At 39.5% G+C, this 16,659-nt stretch overlaps 1 protein-coding gene across 2 annotated transcripts in view; it reads left to right on the forward strand.

Moving 5' to 3' along the window:
- The window catches only part of rangap1b (Ran GTPase activating protein 1b), a 34,676-nt gene that overhangs the window by 7,712 nt on the left and 10,305 nt on the right, over positions 1-16,659 (forward strand). For both annotated transcript variants that reach the window (XM_057826914.1, XM_057826913.1), the window contains exons 4-14: positions 491-550; positions 641-820; positions 4,746-4,880; positions 8,111-8,269; positions 8,331-8,444; positions 11,190-11,289; positions 11,378-11,462; positions 11,548-11,668; positions 11,741-11,824; positions 14,476-14,578; positions 14,650-14,735. In XM_057826914.1, the coding sequence (XP_057682897.1) occupies positions 491-550; positions 641-820; positions 4,746-4,880; positions 8,111-8,269; positions 8,331-8,444; positions 11,190-11,289; positions 11,378-11,462; positions 11,548-11,668; positions 11,741-11,824; positions 14,476-14,578; positions 14,650-14,735 (1,227 nt within the window). The remainder of the gene's footprint in view (positions 1-490; positions 551-640; positions 821-4,745; positions 4,881-8,110; positions 8,270-8,330; positions 8,445-11,189; positions 11,290-11,377; positions 11,463-11,547; positions 11,669-11,740; positions 11,825-14,475; positions 14,579-14,649; positions 14,736-16,659) is intronic.

Here is a 16,659-nt window from a genome sequence, read left to right on the forward strand (position 1 = left end):
TTATTGTTATTTACGTGTTTATTTGTACTTTAATAAATAATTTAAGTGTTCCAATATGTTTTTTGTGAATTGATAAGCGTCAACAAAAATGTCATTGCTAAATTAGAAAAAGAAAAAAAAAAATTTTTTTTTGTTTTTTAAATTATTAGATTAGTCGACTAATTGTAAAAATAGTCGGCTGACTAATCGGGAGAAAATTAGTCGTTTGGGACAGCCCTAGATTAATCATCCGATTAATCCATTGTAAAAAAATAATCATTAGTTGCAGCCCTCTACAAAAGCCATTCCAGAACAAATTAATTTCGTATCTTGAAGTACGACGATCTATTTTTTAAAAAGTAGATAAAATAAATATTTCATTCTAAATAGATAGATTTTTTTTTAACAGACTTAAGGTCCAAGTTACTCTATTGAGATGCATCCTTCTAGTTCAGGGGAAAGAAAAGACCTTTAGTTGATCCTCTTTCAATATATATTTTTTTTTTTTTAGAGATGTTACTGGAGTGACCTTTTTACTGGAAGATTACGCTCTGAAATCCCAATAGCTCTGGTGAGAAGTTTTACCTATTCATTCACGGATTTTTGTAGTACTTCTGACTTTATCCATAATACGTCACGGACGCTTTCATTTTTTTCTTAGAAATCCTTGAGCGGTGGATTGATGATCGCGGGTGCCCGTCTGACCGTGCTGGACTTAAGTGACAACGCTTTTGGACCAGATGGCGTGAAGGGCATCGATCAGCTGCTGAGAAGCACCTGCTCCCACACGTTGAGGGAGCTGAGGCTCAATAACTGTGGAATGGGAATCGGGGGAGGAAAAGTGAGTTCAAAAAACATGAGAATTCACCGCAAACTGATGATTCAAAATTTGAGTTGTCTGATGAATGCTTTTAAAACAGATATCTCGATGTCGCCCAACTACAAAAATCCGATACTGATATCAAACCGATACCGATATATGCGGTCGTGCACTTAAAGTGCCTTTGACAGCATAAAAAAGTTTTAAATAGCAATATTATGTGACTTAGAATCATATTTCGAGACGATTCGACTACAGGAATTCCCCTATATTCAACAGATTGTGGCGCACCGCCACACCAAAATAAAAGCCGCCACACCTGGCAAATGAGATGTATTTTATTTATTTTAAAAAAATGTTTTAAGGCCGTTTCAAACTAGCGGCAGCCGAGTGTGAGGAGTTCAGCGGAAACCTATTCATTGTGTATTGTAATGTTCGTAACTATGCGGGGGCCCCCCTAAGAGATGATCAGACTGGGGAGCTGTGACGCAAGGGGAACGAGTAGGAAGAATGGGAGAACGAGCGAGATAGCGAGAGATAGCGGTCGCATGTCGTGGCAGCCCGCTGTTACTTTGTTATTGTTTTTCTTTTGTTATTGTTACCACAATAAAGTGGGTAAGCCAATACAGACTTCTCTCCTTCTTCCCCATATCCGGGGCATTACAGTAGTTTGGATCGGACTTTTTGGCGAAAGTGAGCGGTGGACAGCCGTCTTGGACGGAAAGCAAAGTTTGACTGAATTTGCGCGGCGAGGCGGGCCCAAAATAAAGCTTTGCTCTATTTTCAGAGCGCCGGTCACAGTACAAGATTTATTAGTTCAAGCAGAGTAAAATGATACATATTCACGGTACAAGAAAGTCGTTTCCGTGTCCATCGATTGGTAAGAAAAAGCTGTTTGTACGAGTGACATGTGGGCGCTCCCGTCAGGGGGGACATTTCACGCGGAGTGGCTATTTTCAGCACAACACCGGCGCGCTAACTTCGACAACGAGGGGCAGGTGTACTTTATCGGTGCTATCGGACTGTTTCGGTTGACGGATATACGCAATTACGGCTGATGAAACTTAGATAAATGCGCTTTTTTCATATTTCACGAGCCCTGGGACACTTGGAAAATGACTCCCATACCTCTCCTTGCCAAGTTAATGGTGCCTCGATGTGCGTTTGTGTGGAAATTTAGTTCACGAACAACGAAAAAAACTTCACCTACTTACCGAATCTAGTAAAACTCTTTACACGGCTATTAGAATTCCCCCTTAGTCCTTGAAATGGGTCCGTTGACAGAAAGATTGTTATTGTTGTGGTAATGTAGTACTTATAAGGGTCAAATAAAAGGGGAAAAGAAGGACTACGATGGCCGTCTGCAACCCGCGGCTCTAGGGCCGCGTGCGGCTCTTTAGCGCTGCTCTGGAGGTTTTTTTTTTTTTTTTTAAATGGAAAAAGCTGAGGGAGGGAAATATATTTTTTGTTTTAATAGGATTTCTACGAGGACAAACATGACACAAACATTCTATTCGAAATACTAATAAGGGATTTATTTTGGCTGCAAATCTTTAATCTATGAAGGCAAGTTTGTCTTTGTGGCTGTCTTTGTGTTCATGTTTTATAGAAGCCGAAAGGACTGGGCAGTTTTTGTTAATTTTCTTAGGCCATGTCTACACGTAGCAAGTTTTTTGGCAAAAATATTTTTTTTCCACGGTTTGGCCTATCATCCACACATGCGCACATTTAAAGGAGGCTTAAAACCCCCCTCCAGAGTGAGGATATGCGAATTCTGCATTTGTGGCACCATTATGTGGACACTGATGTCCGAAGATTTAGCCGTGGAATCGTCACTGACTGTGACTAACTTTGTCCCTAAGTCAAACATGAGACCCAATGTTTACATTTTTAAATATACAGGTGCTTTTTTGCTTCAGTTTATTTACAAACTCCTGCAGTGCTTCATATTGAACACATGTGAAGCATGGGGGGATTATGGAAAATTATTTTTCACGCATTGGTATGAATGTACTTAAAAATGAATTAATGCTGTTGGCTGTGGAAGCTTTTTTTTCTACAAACATGCTGATGTGGACGTACCGTAATTGTTCATTCACTGCGTATTGGGGCAGGATCATCGGTTTAAAAAAAAAAACACACACTAGTAACAGTATATGTGATGAGTTTTAAATTCATTATGTTTCATTTGTTGTTCATTGTATTTGCACCATGAATGCAAATGACCTTTGCCCACTTAAAAAATCCCAAGCATCTTAATTTGGAGACATCTAGAGGTCATTTTAAACGTAGCTGCTGTGCCAAGCCGTGACCAGCCCTTGTACAAAGACTGCAGACTTGTACATTAACTTTCAAGCCAACATACATATCGGCTGAGAAGCGTTGCAGATATTTTCCGATATTATTTTTAATGGTGTTATTGGCCACTGCTGACCTCACTACCCCACCCGATTGGCTGAGGCGGTGTCATGGCCCAGAAGCGACACCACGCAGCACTTCCACTTTTCTTCAGGACTATTACACATCTGAGTGGGTTTACGCATGACTGGGTACAATAGCGTACCACATGTAACACGTCACCTTTGCTCATTAATATACATGCCGTTAGCAACTGTTGCTAGGGGGGTCGAAGTCGCGTTTGTCCCTCATGCTAGATGCATGTAAATAGTTAACGAACGAGATGTTTACTGTGCTAAACCTACCAATTCTGTCTGAAAATCATACCCCTGGTGCCAAATTCACTGGTAAAGCTGTGGAAGAACATACAAATGTTCAGTTAAAGAGATGGCTTGAGTGTCGAGGGCTGAAAAACAGCCGACCTGATCCAGAGCTTTTTTATCGACATCGTGTGTGCATTGCCGCACACCACTGACAATGAAATTCTCCTGTTTCAACATGCTATCCTTTACCACCATATGCCCTGTCTTTCTTATATATTTTATCCTCTGGTTGTCTTACGTCTCTGATGGTTCTTGGGTGTAATTTATATTGCTATTTTTATTTAGCGATCGAAAATGCTACTCAGTAACAGCCAACGAACACTTTGAAATGTTTCTTTAATAACAAATCTTAATTCTATTTATCTATTTACACTTCCCCCTTTCTAAGCTTGTTTCTTTACAACTGAAAAGCTAAAGCTGGTAAATCTAGAGCCTACCTGTCGGCATGAACAGGCTTCCTCCAAAAAGATCAAGGCTAAACATGTCTAATTTATTCAAATATCTGTTTTTTTTTTAAATATGCCTAATGACTGTTGTGATATATAAATAAAATGGTTTTTTTCCCCAGGTCATTCATTGTCATACAGAAGCAGCACGGCAAAACGCCACGCTAAAAAATAAGTAAAAATATGAAAATTGTTTACCTCTTCGGAGCAGGAGAAGGATCAGGATTGTCATCTGTAGGACCATGGCCCCCAACAAAATGTTTACTGCATATGAAGGTGAATGGCTTCACCTTTCTGGCGTTAAACTGAGGTTTTGGATGTCCGCACAAGTTAATCCATTGTTCACATCTTTTCCCTCTGAGTTTTTGGCTTCTGGAAATGTATGAAGAAAACATCCTTCATATGTGGACGGTCGTAATGTTTAGTCGTTTCTACAAGTTCCATATTAGCAGCAGTGCTTAATTATTTTTTGAAAGATTACCGGCAGAAAACAAGCAGTACTAGCATGGGTTGTATGCGAGCACGCTTCTATGTTGACCCCCCCTTCCGGTTTACGATGGTGACGTCATGCAGCCCTGTGTTCTAAAAATGGTACGCTGTTAGACACACACACAGGTAGATTGTCGGTCCCAGGATTAGCGATAAGGGAGCAAAGAATAGGATGTCAGCATATCCACACTTCAATGTGATTCATATAAGACTGGGTTTCACACCTCACTTTGCTTTTTCTTGTCTAAGGGGCTTATTGGGACAGGTTAAGAAACATTTTTTTCTTTGTAGATCTTGGCAGAAGCACTGATGGAATGTCATAGACAGTCATCGGAATCAGGAACGCCACTCGCGCTAAGAGTATTTGTTGCTGGGAGGAACCGCTTGGAAAATGAAGGAGCAAGTGCCCTGGCCAGAGCTTTTCAGGTAACAATATCAGCAAAATTGGAGAATCTGAAATTGAAATAATAATTATTGTAATCTAAAAAATACCGTAATTTCCCGAATATAACGCTCACTTTTTTTCCCCAAAATCAACTTGTAAACTCATGGTGCGCATTATAAACGGGTACATGGATGGAGACAGAAATATATATGTATTACATATATATATAAACCGATTTTTTTTCATTGACACGGCCACGTTGTGTTGAAGAAACGTTACCATATGCGGCGACCCGTTGCCGACCATTACGGTACGTGACGTCACCGTTTTGTTTCGGTAATACTTCACTCTAATCGGCCGAATGATTTCGTCTGTGTTAAATTCTGCTTTTTTTCACTCTTCATAAAGCACAGAATTTAGTTTCTTAAACTCATTTGAGTCGACGTTTATTGCAGCTCCGCAATTCGGACCATAACAAATGTAAGGACACACACTTCTAATGTCCGTCAACTATATCGGTCCCTCGGGAAACTCAAACCCAAATAACAATAGTTCCTTTTCTTACTGTCGAGTTGACAGCTATGAGCTCTCACGGATTTCCGACTTACGTTCTCACTTTCATTTTACCGTATCAATCCATGGAAGAAACATTTATTCATCATGAGGAAACGAGCAAGTTATACAGCAGCCTTTAAAAGAAAAGTCACATCTGTTTTGTTTTCTCCTAGATTCTGGTAAGTTGGAGAAGTTGTCAAATCATATTATTACCGTAAATATTATCAGTTTACGGTAATGTTTTGAACTACCAATGTGCTATGCTTGTGCTGTGTTTCACCAGTCAGTAAAATGACATCTCTGTATCTGTACACAAGCTCTGTTTTCTTCTAAAATTAGGGTGCGCAATATAAATAATTTCCCCTAGATTTTACAAGTAAATTTGGGGTGCGCATTATACACGGGTGCGCCTTATAGTCGGGAAATTACGGTACATCAAGAAAATAGAAGAAAATGTAGACTATTAAGGAAAATAATTTCTTGAAAATGTAAAGTGGAGAAATTTTAATTCCTTTCCATTTTTACTTTGATGATTTTTAATTATTATTTTTTTTTCTATCTTTTTTAAATCTGGGATTTTGTAATTTGTAGCTGTATTTTTCAATTGAATTTTCCATATTTTTTTAAGTAATATTTTTAAGGACGTCTAATTCTTCCAATGCTTCATGTATATTTGTTAAATGTAAATTAAGGCATCAAGGGATTTACATTATATGAATTTCAAAAAGTATATGAAATAAAGTATTTGAAATATATAATATGCATATAAATACAATAATTAAGGCTCAAATTTGGCTGAGCTCTTGTATGTGTTTATCACCTTCGGCAAGTTGGCCTCCCACCAAACGCAAATTTATACAAAAATTATGACAAACACTTGTGCTGGTTTATGCTGTTTTGTTTGTGCTGCTATTATTTTTGAGAAATGTGCAATTCTGAGATCAACCATCCCCCATTTTGATTTAAACTAGGGATGTCCCCGATCCGATCACGTGATCAGAAATCGAGCCGATCGGGCCATTTCCAAAGGATCAGAATTTGGTGATTTTTTTTTTTTTTTTTTTTTTTTCCTTTTTTTAAAAAGTAGCAAAATAATCCAGAAATACAATGGCATTGCCAAAATAAACAAAATATATGGTGGAAAACACTCAGGTGACTTGAAGTTCCGCTCTGAAACCCCCAGTTTGGCCAAATTTAAAAATAGTCCGATATGCACGTGTGATACATCATTGGAAAGCTTAAAATCTCAATTTTCTGGAGGAAGAAAATTTTTGAACAGGAGGGCATTAAAAAAAACAAAAAATAAATAAAATTAAATTAAACAGCGAACCCCTATCTGGAGGTGAGAGCACATGAGAGCAGAATTACAGACGCCACGACTTTAAAGAGATATTATCGCGTACTTGTTTTGATCCAAAAAATCCATGTAGCATGTATCACTGAGTGTCAAGAAACAGCTGTGAATGGCCACAGCTGGATTTTTGGGGGATTTTAGGGGTGAAACATGGTAATAAGAGTCGCGATGTAGAAATCGCAGACATCAAGGAGTGGTCAAGATTTTCTTTTTCATATATTTACACTTTTAAACATTTTTTTTTCAATTCTTCTTTGTTTGGATTGATTATCATCTAACATATTGGACAAAATGCGACAATAACAAAAAAAAAATACTATTAAGCGATAGTTATGAGGTAGATATCCGTGACTTTTTTAAAGACACCATTTTTTTCATTGTGACGTAATTAGTTTAATAGTTTATGATATGCAAGTGAATAATTTTTCAAAGATTTTTTTTTTTTTTTTTTTTTTACGAAATATTAGACAGCAATTAATTATTCTAAGCTAAAAATGACAGACATTTTGAATAATAAATATAATTACCTTTGTTGTATGTCTGGGTTGAAACAAAAGCGGTTGCGAGATGTCTGTAAACGGAGCTCTCCAGGGTAAAACGGACAAATTCTAAATATTTCTGGGGCTTAATGCGCCATGGATCTGCTATGGCACCATATAGACGTATTGTTCTGTCAAACACAACAGTTGTTTTGGCTTAAAATACAGCAGTTTCTTTTAAAGACGAGTGCAAGAGCAGAAACTGCTTTTTCAGTCTTGTCTGTGTTTTCCGCCATATACATTTTATACTCTACAACACTCTCGGAAAAAGCGGGAGAGGAAATGGTAAACAGTTCAGTACTGTAATATATTTGGAACAGTTGTTCAAAAAATATATATCGGATTGGTTCTCGATTGTATCGGCAAATTCTCGAACTCAGGTGACTAGGGCTCAGGTATAAAAATATGCAATCGTGACATCCCTCTAATCTAAACCGGCTTAATGTGGTGCGTCGTTTGTGCTGTAAAAATGTTCATTGGCACTGCAACGGTTTTACAAATACTCAACTTTTAATTTGTAGCGATGATGAAGCCCCCCATCTACGGCACAATGGAATCACATTAGTGACGTTCGTTTGTGCTACTGGTTTGGGCTGTAAAATTTTAATTTGTGCTGGTACAGTTTTAGCGTTATTACAAATAATGTTTTTTAGGTCATTGAGAGTGCACCTAGCCCACTTTTTACTTTAACTTTTTACAGCACAAAGGATTGACATCATTTTTTCCATTTTTATCTTGTATAAATTTGCGTCTGATGAGGGACCCAACTTCACGCACGTTTATTTATCTTGTATTAATTTCTTGCAAACTGACTTAATTTCAGTTAATGGGCAGCCTAGAGGAGGTCCACATGCCCCAAAATGGCATCAACCACTCGGGCGTGACTGCTTTAGCAGCGGCCATGCGGCATAACAAAGATCTCCGCGTGCTCAACCTCAACGACAACACCTTCACAAAGAGGGGAACGCTGGCAATGGCTCAGGTGAGGGTTCGTAACTCCCAACAGCCATAAACGCAAAAACTTGACCGTTTCTGGTTTACAGGCTTTGGGGCACCTGAGGAACGTCCAAGTGATCAACTTTGGGGACTGCTTGGTACGATGTGAAGGCGCCATCGCCCTGGCGGCTGTCCTCAGAGAAGGCTTGCCGATCCTTAAGGTCAGCCCAAACTCAGGCCATCTCATTGGCTGACATTGACAGAGTGAGATGGCCAATCCATTTAGACTGGGAGGGGCGAATGAACATTCGTTCGGCGCAGTAGTAGTAGTAGTAGTGGGTGGGGTTGTGTTATGCAGCCACTAGATGGAGCTGTGTTAAAGGGAATGTCAAGCCATGATTAACCAATATTAATTCACAGAGCGCATGATTCAGCGCACTTTCAGCTTTTCAGAAAATAGAAAGCTTTAAAGTGCGTATTATAATGTGGAAAATACGGTTACATTACGACTTTTTTTTTCCCCCCAGTAAAATTACGATTTCAATCTCACAATATTACGAAGTTACGTAACACTGTGACTTTTTCCTTGAAATGTTACATTAAATTACAATTTATCTCATTATATTATGTAAAAATATGTTAAATACATTACTCTTTTAATCTACAGGTCATTTCCTGTTCATTTTGAGTCACTTTCTATTCATTTAGGGACATTACTGGGTCACTTCGGGTTCAGTAACCCAACCCATAAATGCCCCAAAATCAACAGGGAATGGCCTCTAAGTGCCCCCAAAATCAACAGGGAGCGGCCCGGAAGTGGCCCCAAAATAGAGGTTTGATCGGGCCTAAAAAATCCAGCCCGACCCGGCCCGCGAGTATTAAAGTCCGCCCCGATCAATTAACTTGATTTGCAGGCCCGACTCCGAAAAAAACTGAATTTTTTTTTTTTTTTTTTTTGGAGGCACGAGCCCGAACCGACACAGGTTTTCTGTATTGCATCTTCAATAATCAATTTGAAGCCTTTCCACACCCCACTCCTACCTCGGTGCATGTTTGCCGTTTCAATTCCCCGTCTTTAGTTTGTTTTTCACTTCTTGCTGCTTCATATTGAAAAGGAAATACCAGGATGCGGACTCGCGGAGGGCGCCAGGGCAGGAGCGGGAGATTAAAAAGAGGGCTGGGCTACGGCCTTCACGTGCACAGGCATGCACAGCACCTTCTGTTTTATCCAAATTATTTATTTTATAACAAGTATTCCTTAGCTTAGCATCCATACATCGTTTTAGTATAAATATATGTATATATATTTATTTTTAAAAAGTTAGCGAGAGAAAGTCCGGCCCGACCTGACCCGAACGTAAATAATTGACATTTTGCGCCCGACCTAATTTCAGGCCGGGTTCGGGCTCAAGATCTAAGCTCTACCCCAAAATCAACAGGGAGTGGCCCGGAAGTGCCCCCAAAATCAACAGGGAGTGGTTCGGAAGTGGCCCCAAAATTAACAGTGAGTGGCCCGGAAGTGGCCCCAAAATCAACAGTGTGTGACCCGGAAATGCCCCCAAAATCAACAGTGAGTGGCCCCGAAGTTTCCCCCTAATCAACAGGGAGTGGCCTGGAAGTGGACCCAAAATCAACAGGGGGTGACCCAGAAGTACCCCCGAAATCAACAGGGAGTGACCACTTCAAATGGATTGGACGTCTACTGGTGGAAAAACTCTTTTCAATAGCGTACCACGCGTAACACGTCACCTTTGCTCGTTAATATTAATGACGTTAGCAACTGTTGCTGTTGGGATCAAACTCGCGTTTGTCCCTTATGCTAGATGCATGTAAATAGTGTATGAACGAGATGTTTACTGAGCTAAACCTACCAATTCTGTCCGGAAATGATGTCCCTGGTGCCAAATTCACATGTAAAGATGTGGAACAACATACAAATGTTCAGTTAAAGAGATGGCTTGAGTGTCGAGAGCTGAAAAACAGCCGACCTGATCCAGAGGTAGCTTTTTTATGGACACATTGTGTGTATTGCCTTACGCCACTGACAATGACATTCTCCTCTTTCAACAAGCTATCCTTTACCACCATATGCCCAGTCTTTCTTTTATATTATATCCTCTGGTTGTCTTGCATCTTTGACAGTTCTTAGCAGGAAATTTATATTCCTATTTTTGTGTCGGGATCCCAAATGCTACTCATTGACAGCCAACTTAACACTAAATTTTTTTCATTAATAACAAACCTCAAGAAAAGGTAACAATAGTGGAAGTCACATTCCATTTTAATTTTTTTCTGGTCATTCATTGTCAGACAGAAGCAGCACGGCCATGCTATAAAATAACTAAAATATCAAAATGGCTTATCTTTTCGGGGCAGGCTGTGGCAGGCAATGGATCAGCATTGTCATCTGTAGGACCATGCCCCCCAACAAAATGTTTACTGCATATAAAGGTGAATGGCTTCACCTTGCTGGTGTTAAACTAGTCTTTTGGACGTCCGCACAAGTTGATCCATTGTTCACATTTTTTCCTCTTAAGTTTTGGGCTTCGGGAAACGTATGAAGAAAACATCCTTCATACGTCGTAATGTCTAGAGACATTTCTACAAGTTCCATAGCAGCAGTGTTTACTCGGCATGTTCTTTTTTGAAAGATTACCAGCAGAAAACAAGCGGCACTAGCATGGGTTGTATGCGAATGCGCTTCTATGTTGACCCCCTTCCGGTTTACGATGGTGACGTCACGCAGCCTTGCGGTCTAAAAATAGCATTCGTGCGTTACGCTAGTCACAGACAAGAGGTTGGTTTTTTGTTTAGTAGTTGTTATAGAGAATATTGTAAAAGGATTTCCTGACCCATGCATCGACATAGTGTGAGATAGTCGTCATCGTGAGCCTTGTATCGCAAATCCTATCAAATCAAAGAATCACGTTCAGTGATTGACATGATTGCGTCATGTATCCTTACAGGAGCTGAATCTGTCATTCGGTGAGATCACGGACGCAGCGGCTCTCGTGGTGGCTCAGGCGCTCAAGGACAAGCCTCTCTTGGAGAAAGTGGATCTGAACGGTACACATATGAACAACTGAACAAACAAAGCAGACAGGATTTTTTAAATTCGTTGATTAATGTGCGTGTATGTGTGTGACCATGACAGGAAACTGGCTGGGTGAGGAGGGCTGTGAGGCTCTAAGGGAAGCGATGGAGTGCCAGGATAAAGGAGATATCCTGGCTTCACTCAGGTAAAACTGACATAGGCTGTGTTTTTTTGTAAACATCAACAAAAAGTTCTGAGCTATTCCGCATTAAACTGGTCTTTCTTTTTAGTGACGATGAGGGAGAAGCCGAGGAAGATGACGAACAACACGACAACAGTGACGACGAGGACGACTTAAAGGAAAATGGAACAACGGCAAACGAAGAGAGTCCTTCGAAAGCCCATTGTCCGGTAGAGACGACAAATCAACAATTGTTATTCTCATGCTCAGTTTGAAAGGAATGCATTGGATTCTTCCATTAGGAAGAAGTCTTCTCTTTTCTGGACTGCCCGTCTACGGAGAAGCTTCTTCAGCTGGGAGAGATGAGGAAACATCTATTACCAGAGGTAGGGCTGTGATGGCATCAGTTGGGGGTGGGAACCTCTGGAAAACTCACAATATGATACGCGATTGCAAGGTTTGCTATAATGATGATCTCACGATTTGGTGATACAACAATTATCGAGAAATCATGCTTAGATATTTAAAAAAAAAACAACTAATAAACAGGAAAACAATCTATTTTCATTCTTCTGCGGTGAATTGGAATAAGTTTTTCACAAGGAGACGTCCAATCCGTTTGAAGTGGGTGGGTGCCTTCCTACCCACTTCAAACGGATTGGACGTCAGTGGCCGTCAGCAGCAGCCAATGAGTTGATTTTGGGGCATATTACGCCATTTCCTGTTGATTTTCAGCCACTTCCTTTTCCTTTTGGGCGTTTACAGTTCACTTTCTGTTGATTTGGGGGCATTTACAGGTCACTTCCTGTTGAGTTTAGGTTACTGAAAAGGAAGTGACTCAAGAATGTCCACGAATGAATATGAAGTGTCTCAAAATCAACAGGAAGGAGTGTTGGATTTGGCAGCCCCTTTAATTTTCAGCTTAGTCTTTAGGTCTTTTGGACATTAAGGAAAGTGGTACCTCTACATACAAAGTTAATTCATTCCAGGACCTTGAGTGTAAGTCGAAATGATCGCGTGTCGAGAAGGATTTTCCCATAGGAATACATTGTAATTCGGTTAATTCGTTCCACAGCCCAAAATTTACACTAATCCTTCATGAATACTGCCGGTACTATTACAAATAGCAATTACACAGAGAAAACCAAATAAATCATGAATAAAAATCTGAGTAATAATAATAATGTAACAACAATCAGTAATTAAAAAAAGCATTTTTATTGTCACCCTAACTTAGAGTGTCGAGCGGAGACGGAGGAGACAGCGCGTGTTGCAGGAGGGGGGAATACGTCGAGCCGAGGGAGGATGCGGCGAGCCGTGTTCTAATTTAACCAATGCATCAAATCAGATGCATTGTAAAACAAAAATTATTTTTAAAAAATTAAAGAATGGCTCTCCCCGTCCGCGCTCCCCTCAGGTGCAGTCTTTAAGTCATGATAAATAGCTCAAGCTTTCTGACATATTATTGCTTCAGTGACTGCGATCTCTTTATTCTTAATCCAAATTAGTAAAAGGCATTCCATCGCCTCCAAAATAACGCCACGACGTTTCGACAGAATAGTAGTCCCCTTGGATGCTTTTACCATCTTTATAGCTTCCGTCTGCTTGATGACCGGCAAGATTGTTGACACATTCCGGCCGTATTGTTGAGCCAACTCACTAATACCCTGCTCATATTTTTCAATCATCTCTATAATTTCAATTGTAAGCATCTCCTTTTTCATTTTCCCCTCACTTGTACCAACCATTTTGGGACCCGTGTTGATTTTTTTTTTCCAAAAGAAAGCCAACTCACTAATAGCCTGCTCATACTTTTCAATCATCTCTTTAATTTCAATTGTAAGCATCTCCTTTTTCCTTTTCCCCTCACTTGTACCAACAATTTTGGGACCCATGTTGATTTTTTTTTCCAAAAGAAAACCCGCCAGCTACTGTCTTGCGGGAAAGCAATTAAATTACGACGCTGCCGTAAATCGTCATATTTCGAGCATGTCGTCGGATGTAGAAACAAATGGCGGGTCAAATTTTACGTCGTATGTCGAAAAGATAATGTGTCGAAGCGATCGTATGTTGAGGTTTTTCTCTGTACGTTAATCTTGGTCATATTTTAGTCATTTTAGAATCTGTATTCGTCTAGTTTTTGTTGACGAAAACCCAGACTAATTTTATTCGACGTTTCCTCAATATTTTCAGCCATGAAATTCAAAAGTTTCATTTCAAAAATTAAAAAAATTTCCAACCTGAACATTGACAGAATAGCATATATTGTAGCATCTACAAATGACCAAATTCTCAAGGATAATACACACACAGCAGGAAAACAGCACATTATTTTCAATTAATTAAACAACCTTGACGCCACGAACCATATGTAAAACAAGTTGTCCGAGAGTTAAAGAGGACGGTCGCTGTTAGCAATAGCCTAATGCTAACGTGAACGTGAACGCTTTGCTAACGCTATAAGTTAGTTAGTGTGTGATGATCTCTTTTGCCAAACAAGAACGCAAATCGTACCGTGTGTCTCAAAACAAGCAATGAGAGACTGTAAAGAGTTCTAGTGGGTGAGTTGTCGTCATGTTTTAGTCCCCCAAGGCACGTTTTTAGCTCGTTATCGTCTCGTCATCATCATGAAAAAATTGTTCGTTGATGAAATATTTTCATTCTAGTCATCGTTGACGAAAACAACACTGACTGGAAGTAACCTGTAATTGCATTAAAATGAAGAGGAAGTTACCTGTAATTGCCCACAAACGACGAGTGCCATTGACAGCGCTTGACGTCCAATCCTGTCAAAATGAATTGGACGTCTACCGGCGTCAATGGCCAGTGAGCTAATGTAGACAATGGTCTATTGGAAGATTTTAGTTGCAACCTGCTGGTTCCTTTTTTTTCTCCCCAAACTAACGCATTTTTAAAACGATATATTGATTCTTGGCGGGAGCATATCAATAACGTTTTGGGCTACAAAGTATTGCGATATATCACCTATTTGATATATATTTACACCACTATTGACAATATTTCTTCCTGTCACTAGGTGAACATTTTGGATCTACAGAGGGCTGTGGATGTCCTCCTAAAAGTGGCTTCTTTGTATGGCAAGGAACCAGAAGCCAAGGCTATTGTGCTGGAAACCTTTGGTGAGTAAGGTGGAACTTCGATTTAGTATGGATTGTCTTCTAAAACATGATGAAAATCTCTCATCTCATAGACATGCTGTTAAGAAAGCTCACTGGTTCAACTCTTCAGGCGTACACTATCTTCTCCACGCTGCTGGTCCTCATAGGACTCCTCAAGGTATCAATACCACATAGCGCTAGCGACGGGATATGGAAAAAATATTCTGATACAACATGAGGCTTTTTCAGGGTTAATGTTCGAGGCAAAAAAAATTATTTAAACTTAACGAGTTTGGCATTGGGTGTTTATGCTAACCCTATGTACCGGTAGCTAGTCTGGTTGCTAATTTTGGGGCTGGAGGTAATACCCATCAATGGGCTGCTAGTGTTCCTCTTGTAGCTGTCCTCCATGCATGCATGGCCTTCCTGAGGTTTGTGTTCTCACTGATCAGAAGTTGCTTCAAGTTTAAATTGCATTCGTAATTTCAATGAGTAGAAATATCCATTGTTTAACACTTACAATTTGTATACTGTTTTTATTACTCATAGCTTTTTGTTTTATTTTTTTAGTTTTTAGTGAAGGTTCTGAGTATAAAACTTGAAAAGAATTTCTTAGTAAACAAATCATACAAAAGTCCTGTTCATTTAAATTATTTAAAAAAAAAAAAAAGTGCTGCTGATTGACATTTTTTCTTGTGGGCAAAGCACTGATATAAATTTTGTCAATGACTCATTTATTTCATTTTGTTTAAACAACAAAATTGAAAACGTAGGATGCAGACTGTGATGAATCAGTTGTCTTTATCAAACAATTGTTCATAAATACAATACACATCCAATTTCAAAGCACACTCTCTGGCCTGACAATTTACAGTTTGAATGTTAGTTTGTGTTGAATGGAGAACTTGTATGAATGGGTCTACTGTATGTGTGTGGTTTCTTTATAAAAACAAAATTGCATATCTTTACTATCTAACAATAACTCAAGTGCTAATATGTTTCTCCAAACACAATACAAACGGACACTTAAGACACTGATTAGCATCAGTACTGCTAAGTTGCTTAGCGCTCCGTGCTAAGTAGTGACGTCGCATCAGCAAAGAATACAAACAATACAATTGGCTTCACTGATTCACCTCAGACTGAGGCAAACTGGATCTAGCAACACAAAAGACAATCTCTTGACAGTAGGCATGCGCCGGTCTGAGATTCTGACGGTATGATAAACTTGAGCCAAAATATCACAGTTTCACGTTATTATGGTATTGCAATTACAGCTCAAAAATGTCTTACTTTCAGATATCTGGGTTAAAAAAAAAGGGGGTTTTTCTATTGAACAGGAGTTTTATTTTTCAAAACATATTAGCAAATTAGAACGTAAGTATAATGTTAAGTTTAAAAAAAAAAAAAAAAGTAATCTAAATAAAATTCAAATAAATGCAGTCCTTTAGGTGAGCCAAAATCCACGGCCACAGCTCTGCAGTATTACCATCAGAACAAAAATTATTGAATTATTTTCCATAAAAAGCATGTGTGTATGACTTGTATCATGTTTACATTATACACACACTCTTTTCTCAACACAGACAGTTGCTAGAGCAACAAAAAAAAAACGTTTTACCACCGCTAGACACACTAAACACGCTGGAGTTAACTCTCGTAGCTGGTGGGAAACGTTCATGACAGTGTTTACTAACCATTAATTTTGTATAAATGCAAAATCATATTGGAGGTATTACCTCCTCAGCAGCCACTAAGGGTGTAACGGTACATGTACAGTGGGGAGAACAAGTATTTGATACACTGCCAATGGGTTTTCCCATTGCCAGTGTATCAAATACTTGTTCTCCCCACTGTATTTGTATTGAACCGTTTCGGTACGTGGTGCTCGGTTCGGAACGCAGGCGTACCGAACGAGTTTCTGACGCAATGTAACCCTTACTTTTCGAGGCTGTGAGTCGATCGGGTTACAGTTTCTTTGTGTTGATTATATTTACTTCATCTTCTCTACTATAATGAGGACCAACACGGTAGGACAGTATAACCCAGAAACGTCAACGGCGCGACAACGTGGCCGCCGCGAGAACGCAGTGAAACGCGGG

Source organism: Corythoichthys intestinalis, chromosome 21 (assembly GCF_030265065.1).
Source record: "Corythoichthys intestinalis isolate RoL2023-P3 chromosome 21, ASM3026506v1, whole genome shotgun sequence".
Classification (NCBI taxonomy): domain Eukaryota; kingdom Metazoa; phylum Chordata; class Actinopteri; order Syngnathiformes; family Syngnathidae; genus Corythoichthys; species Corythoichthys intestinalis.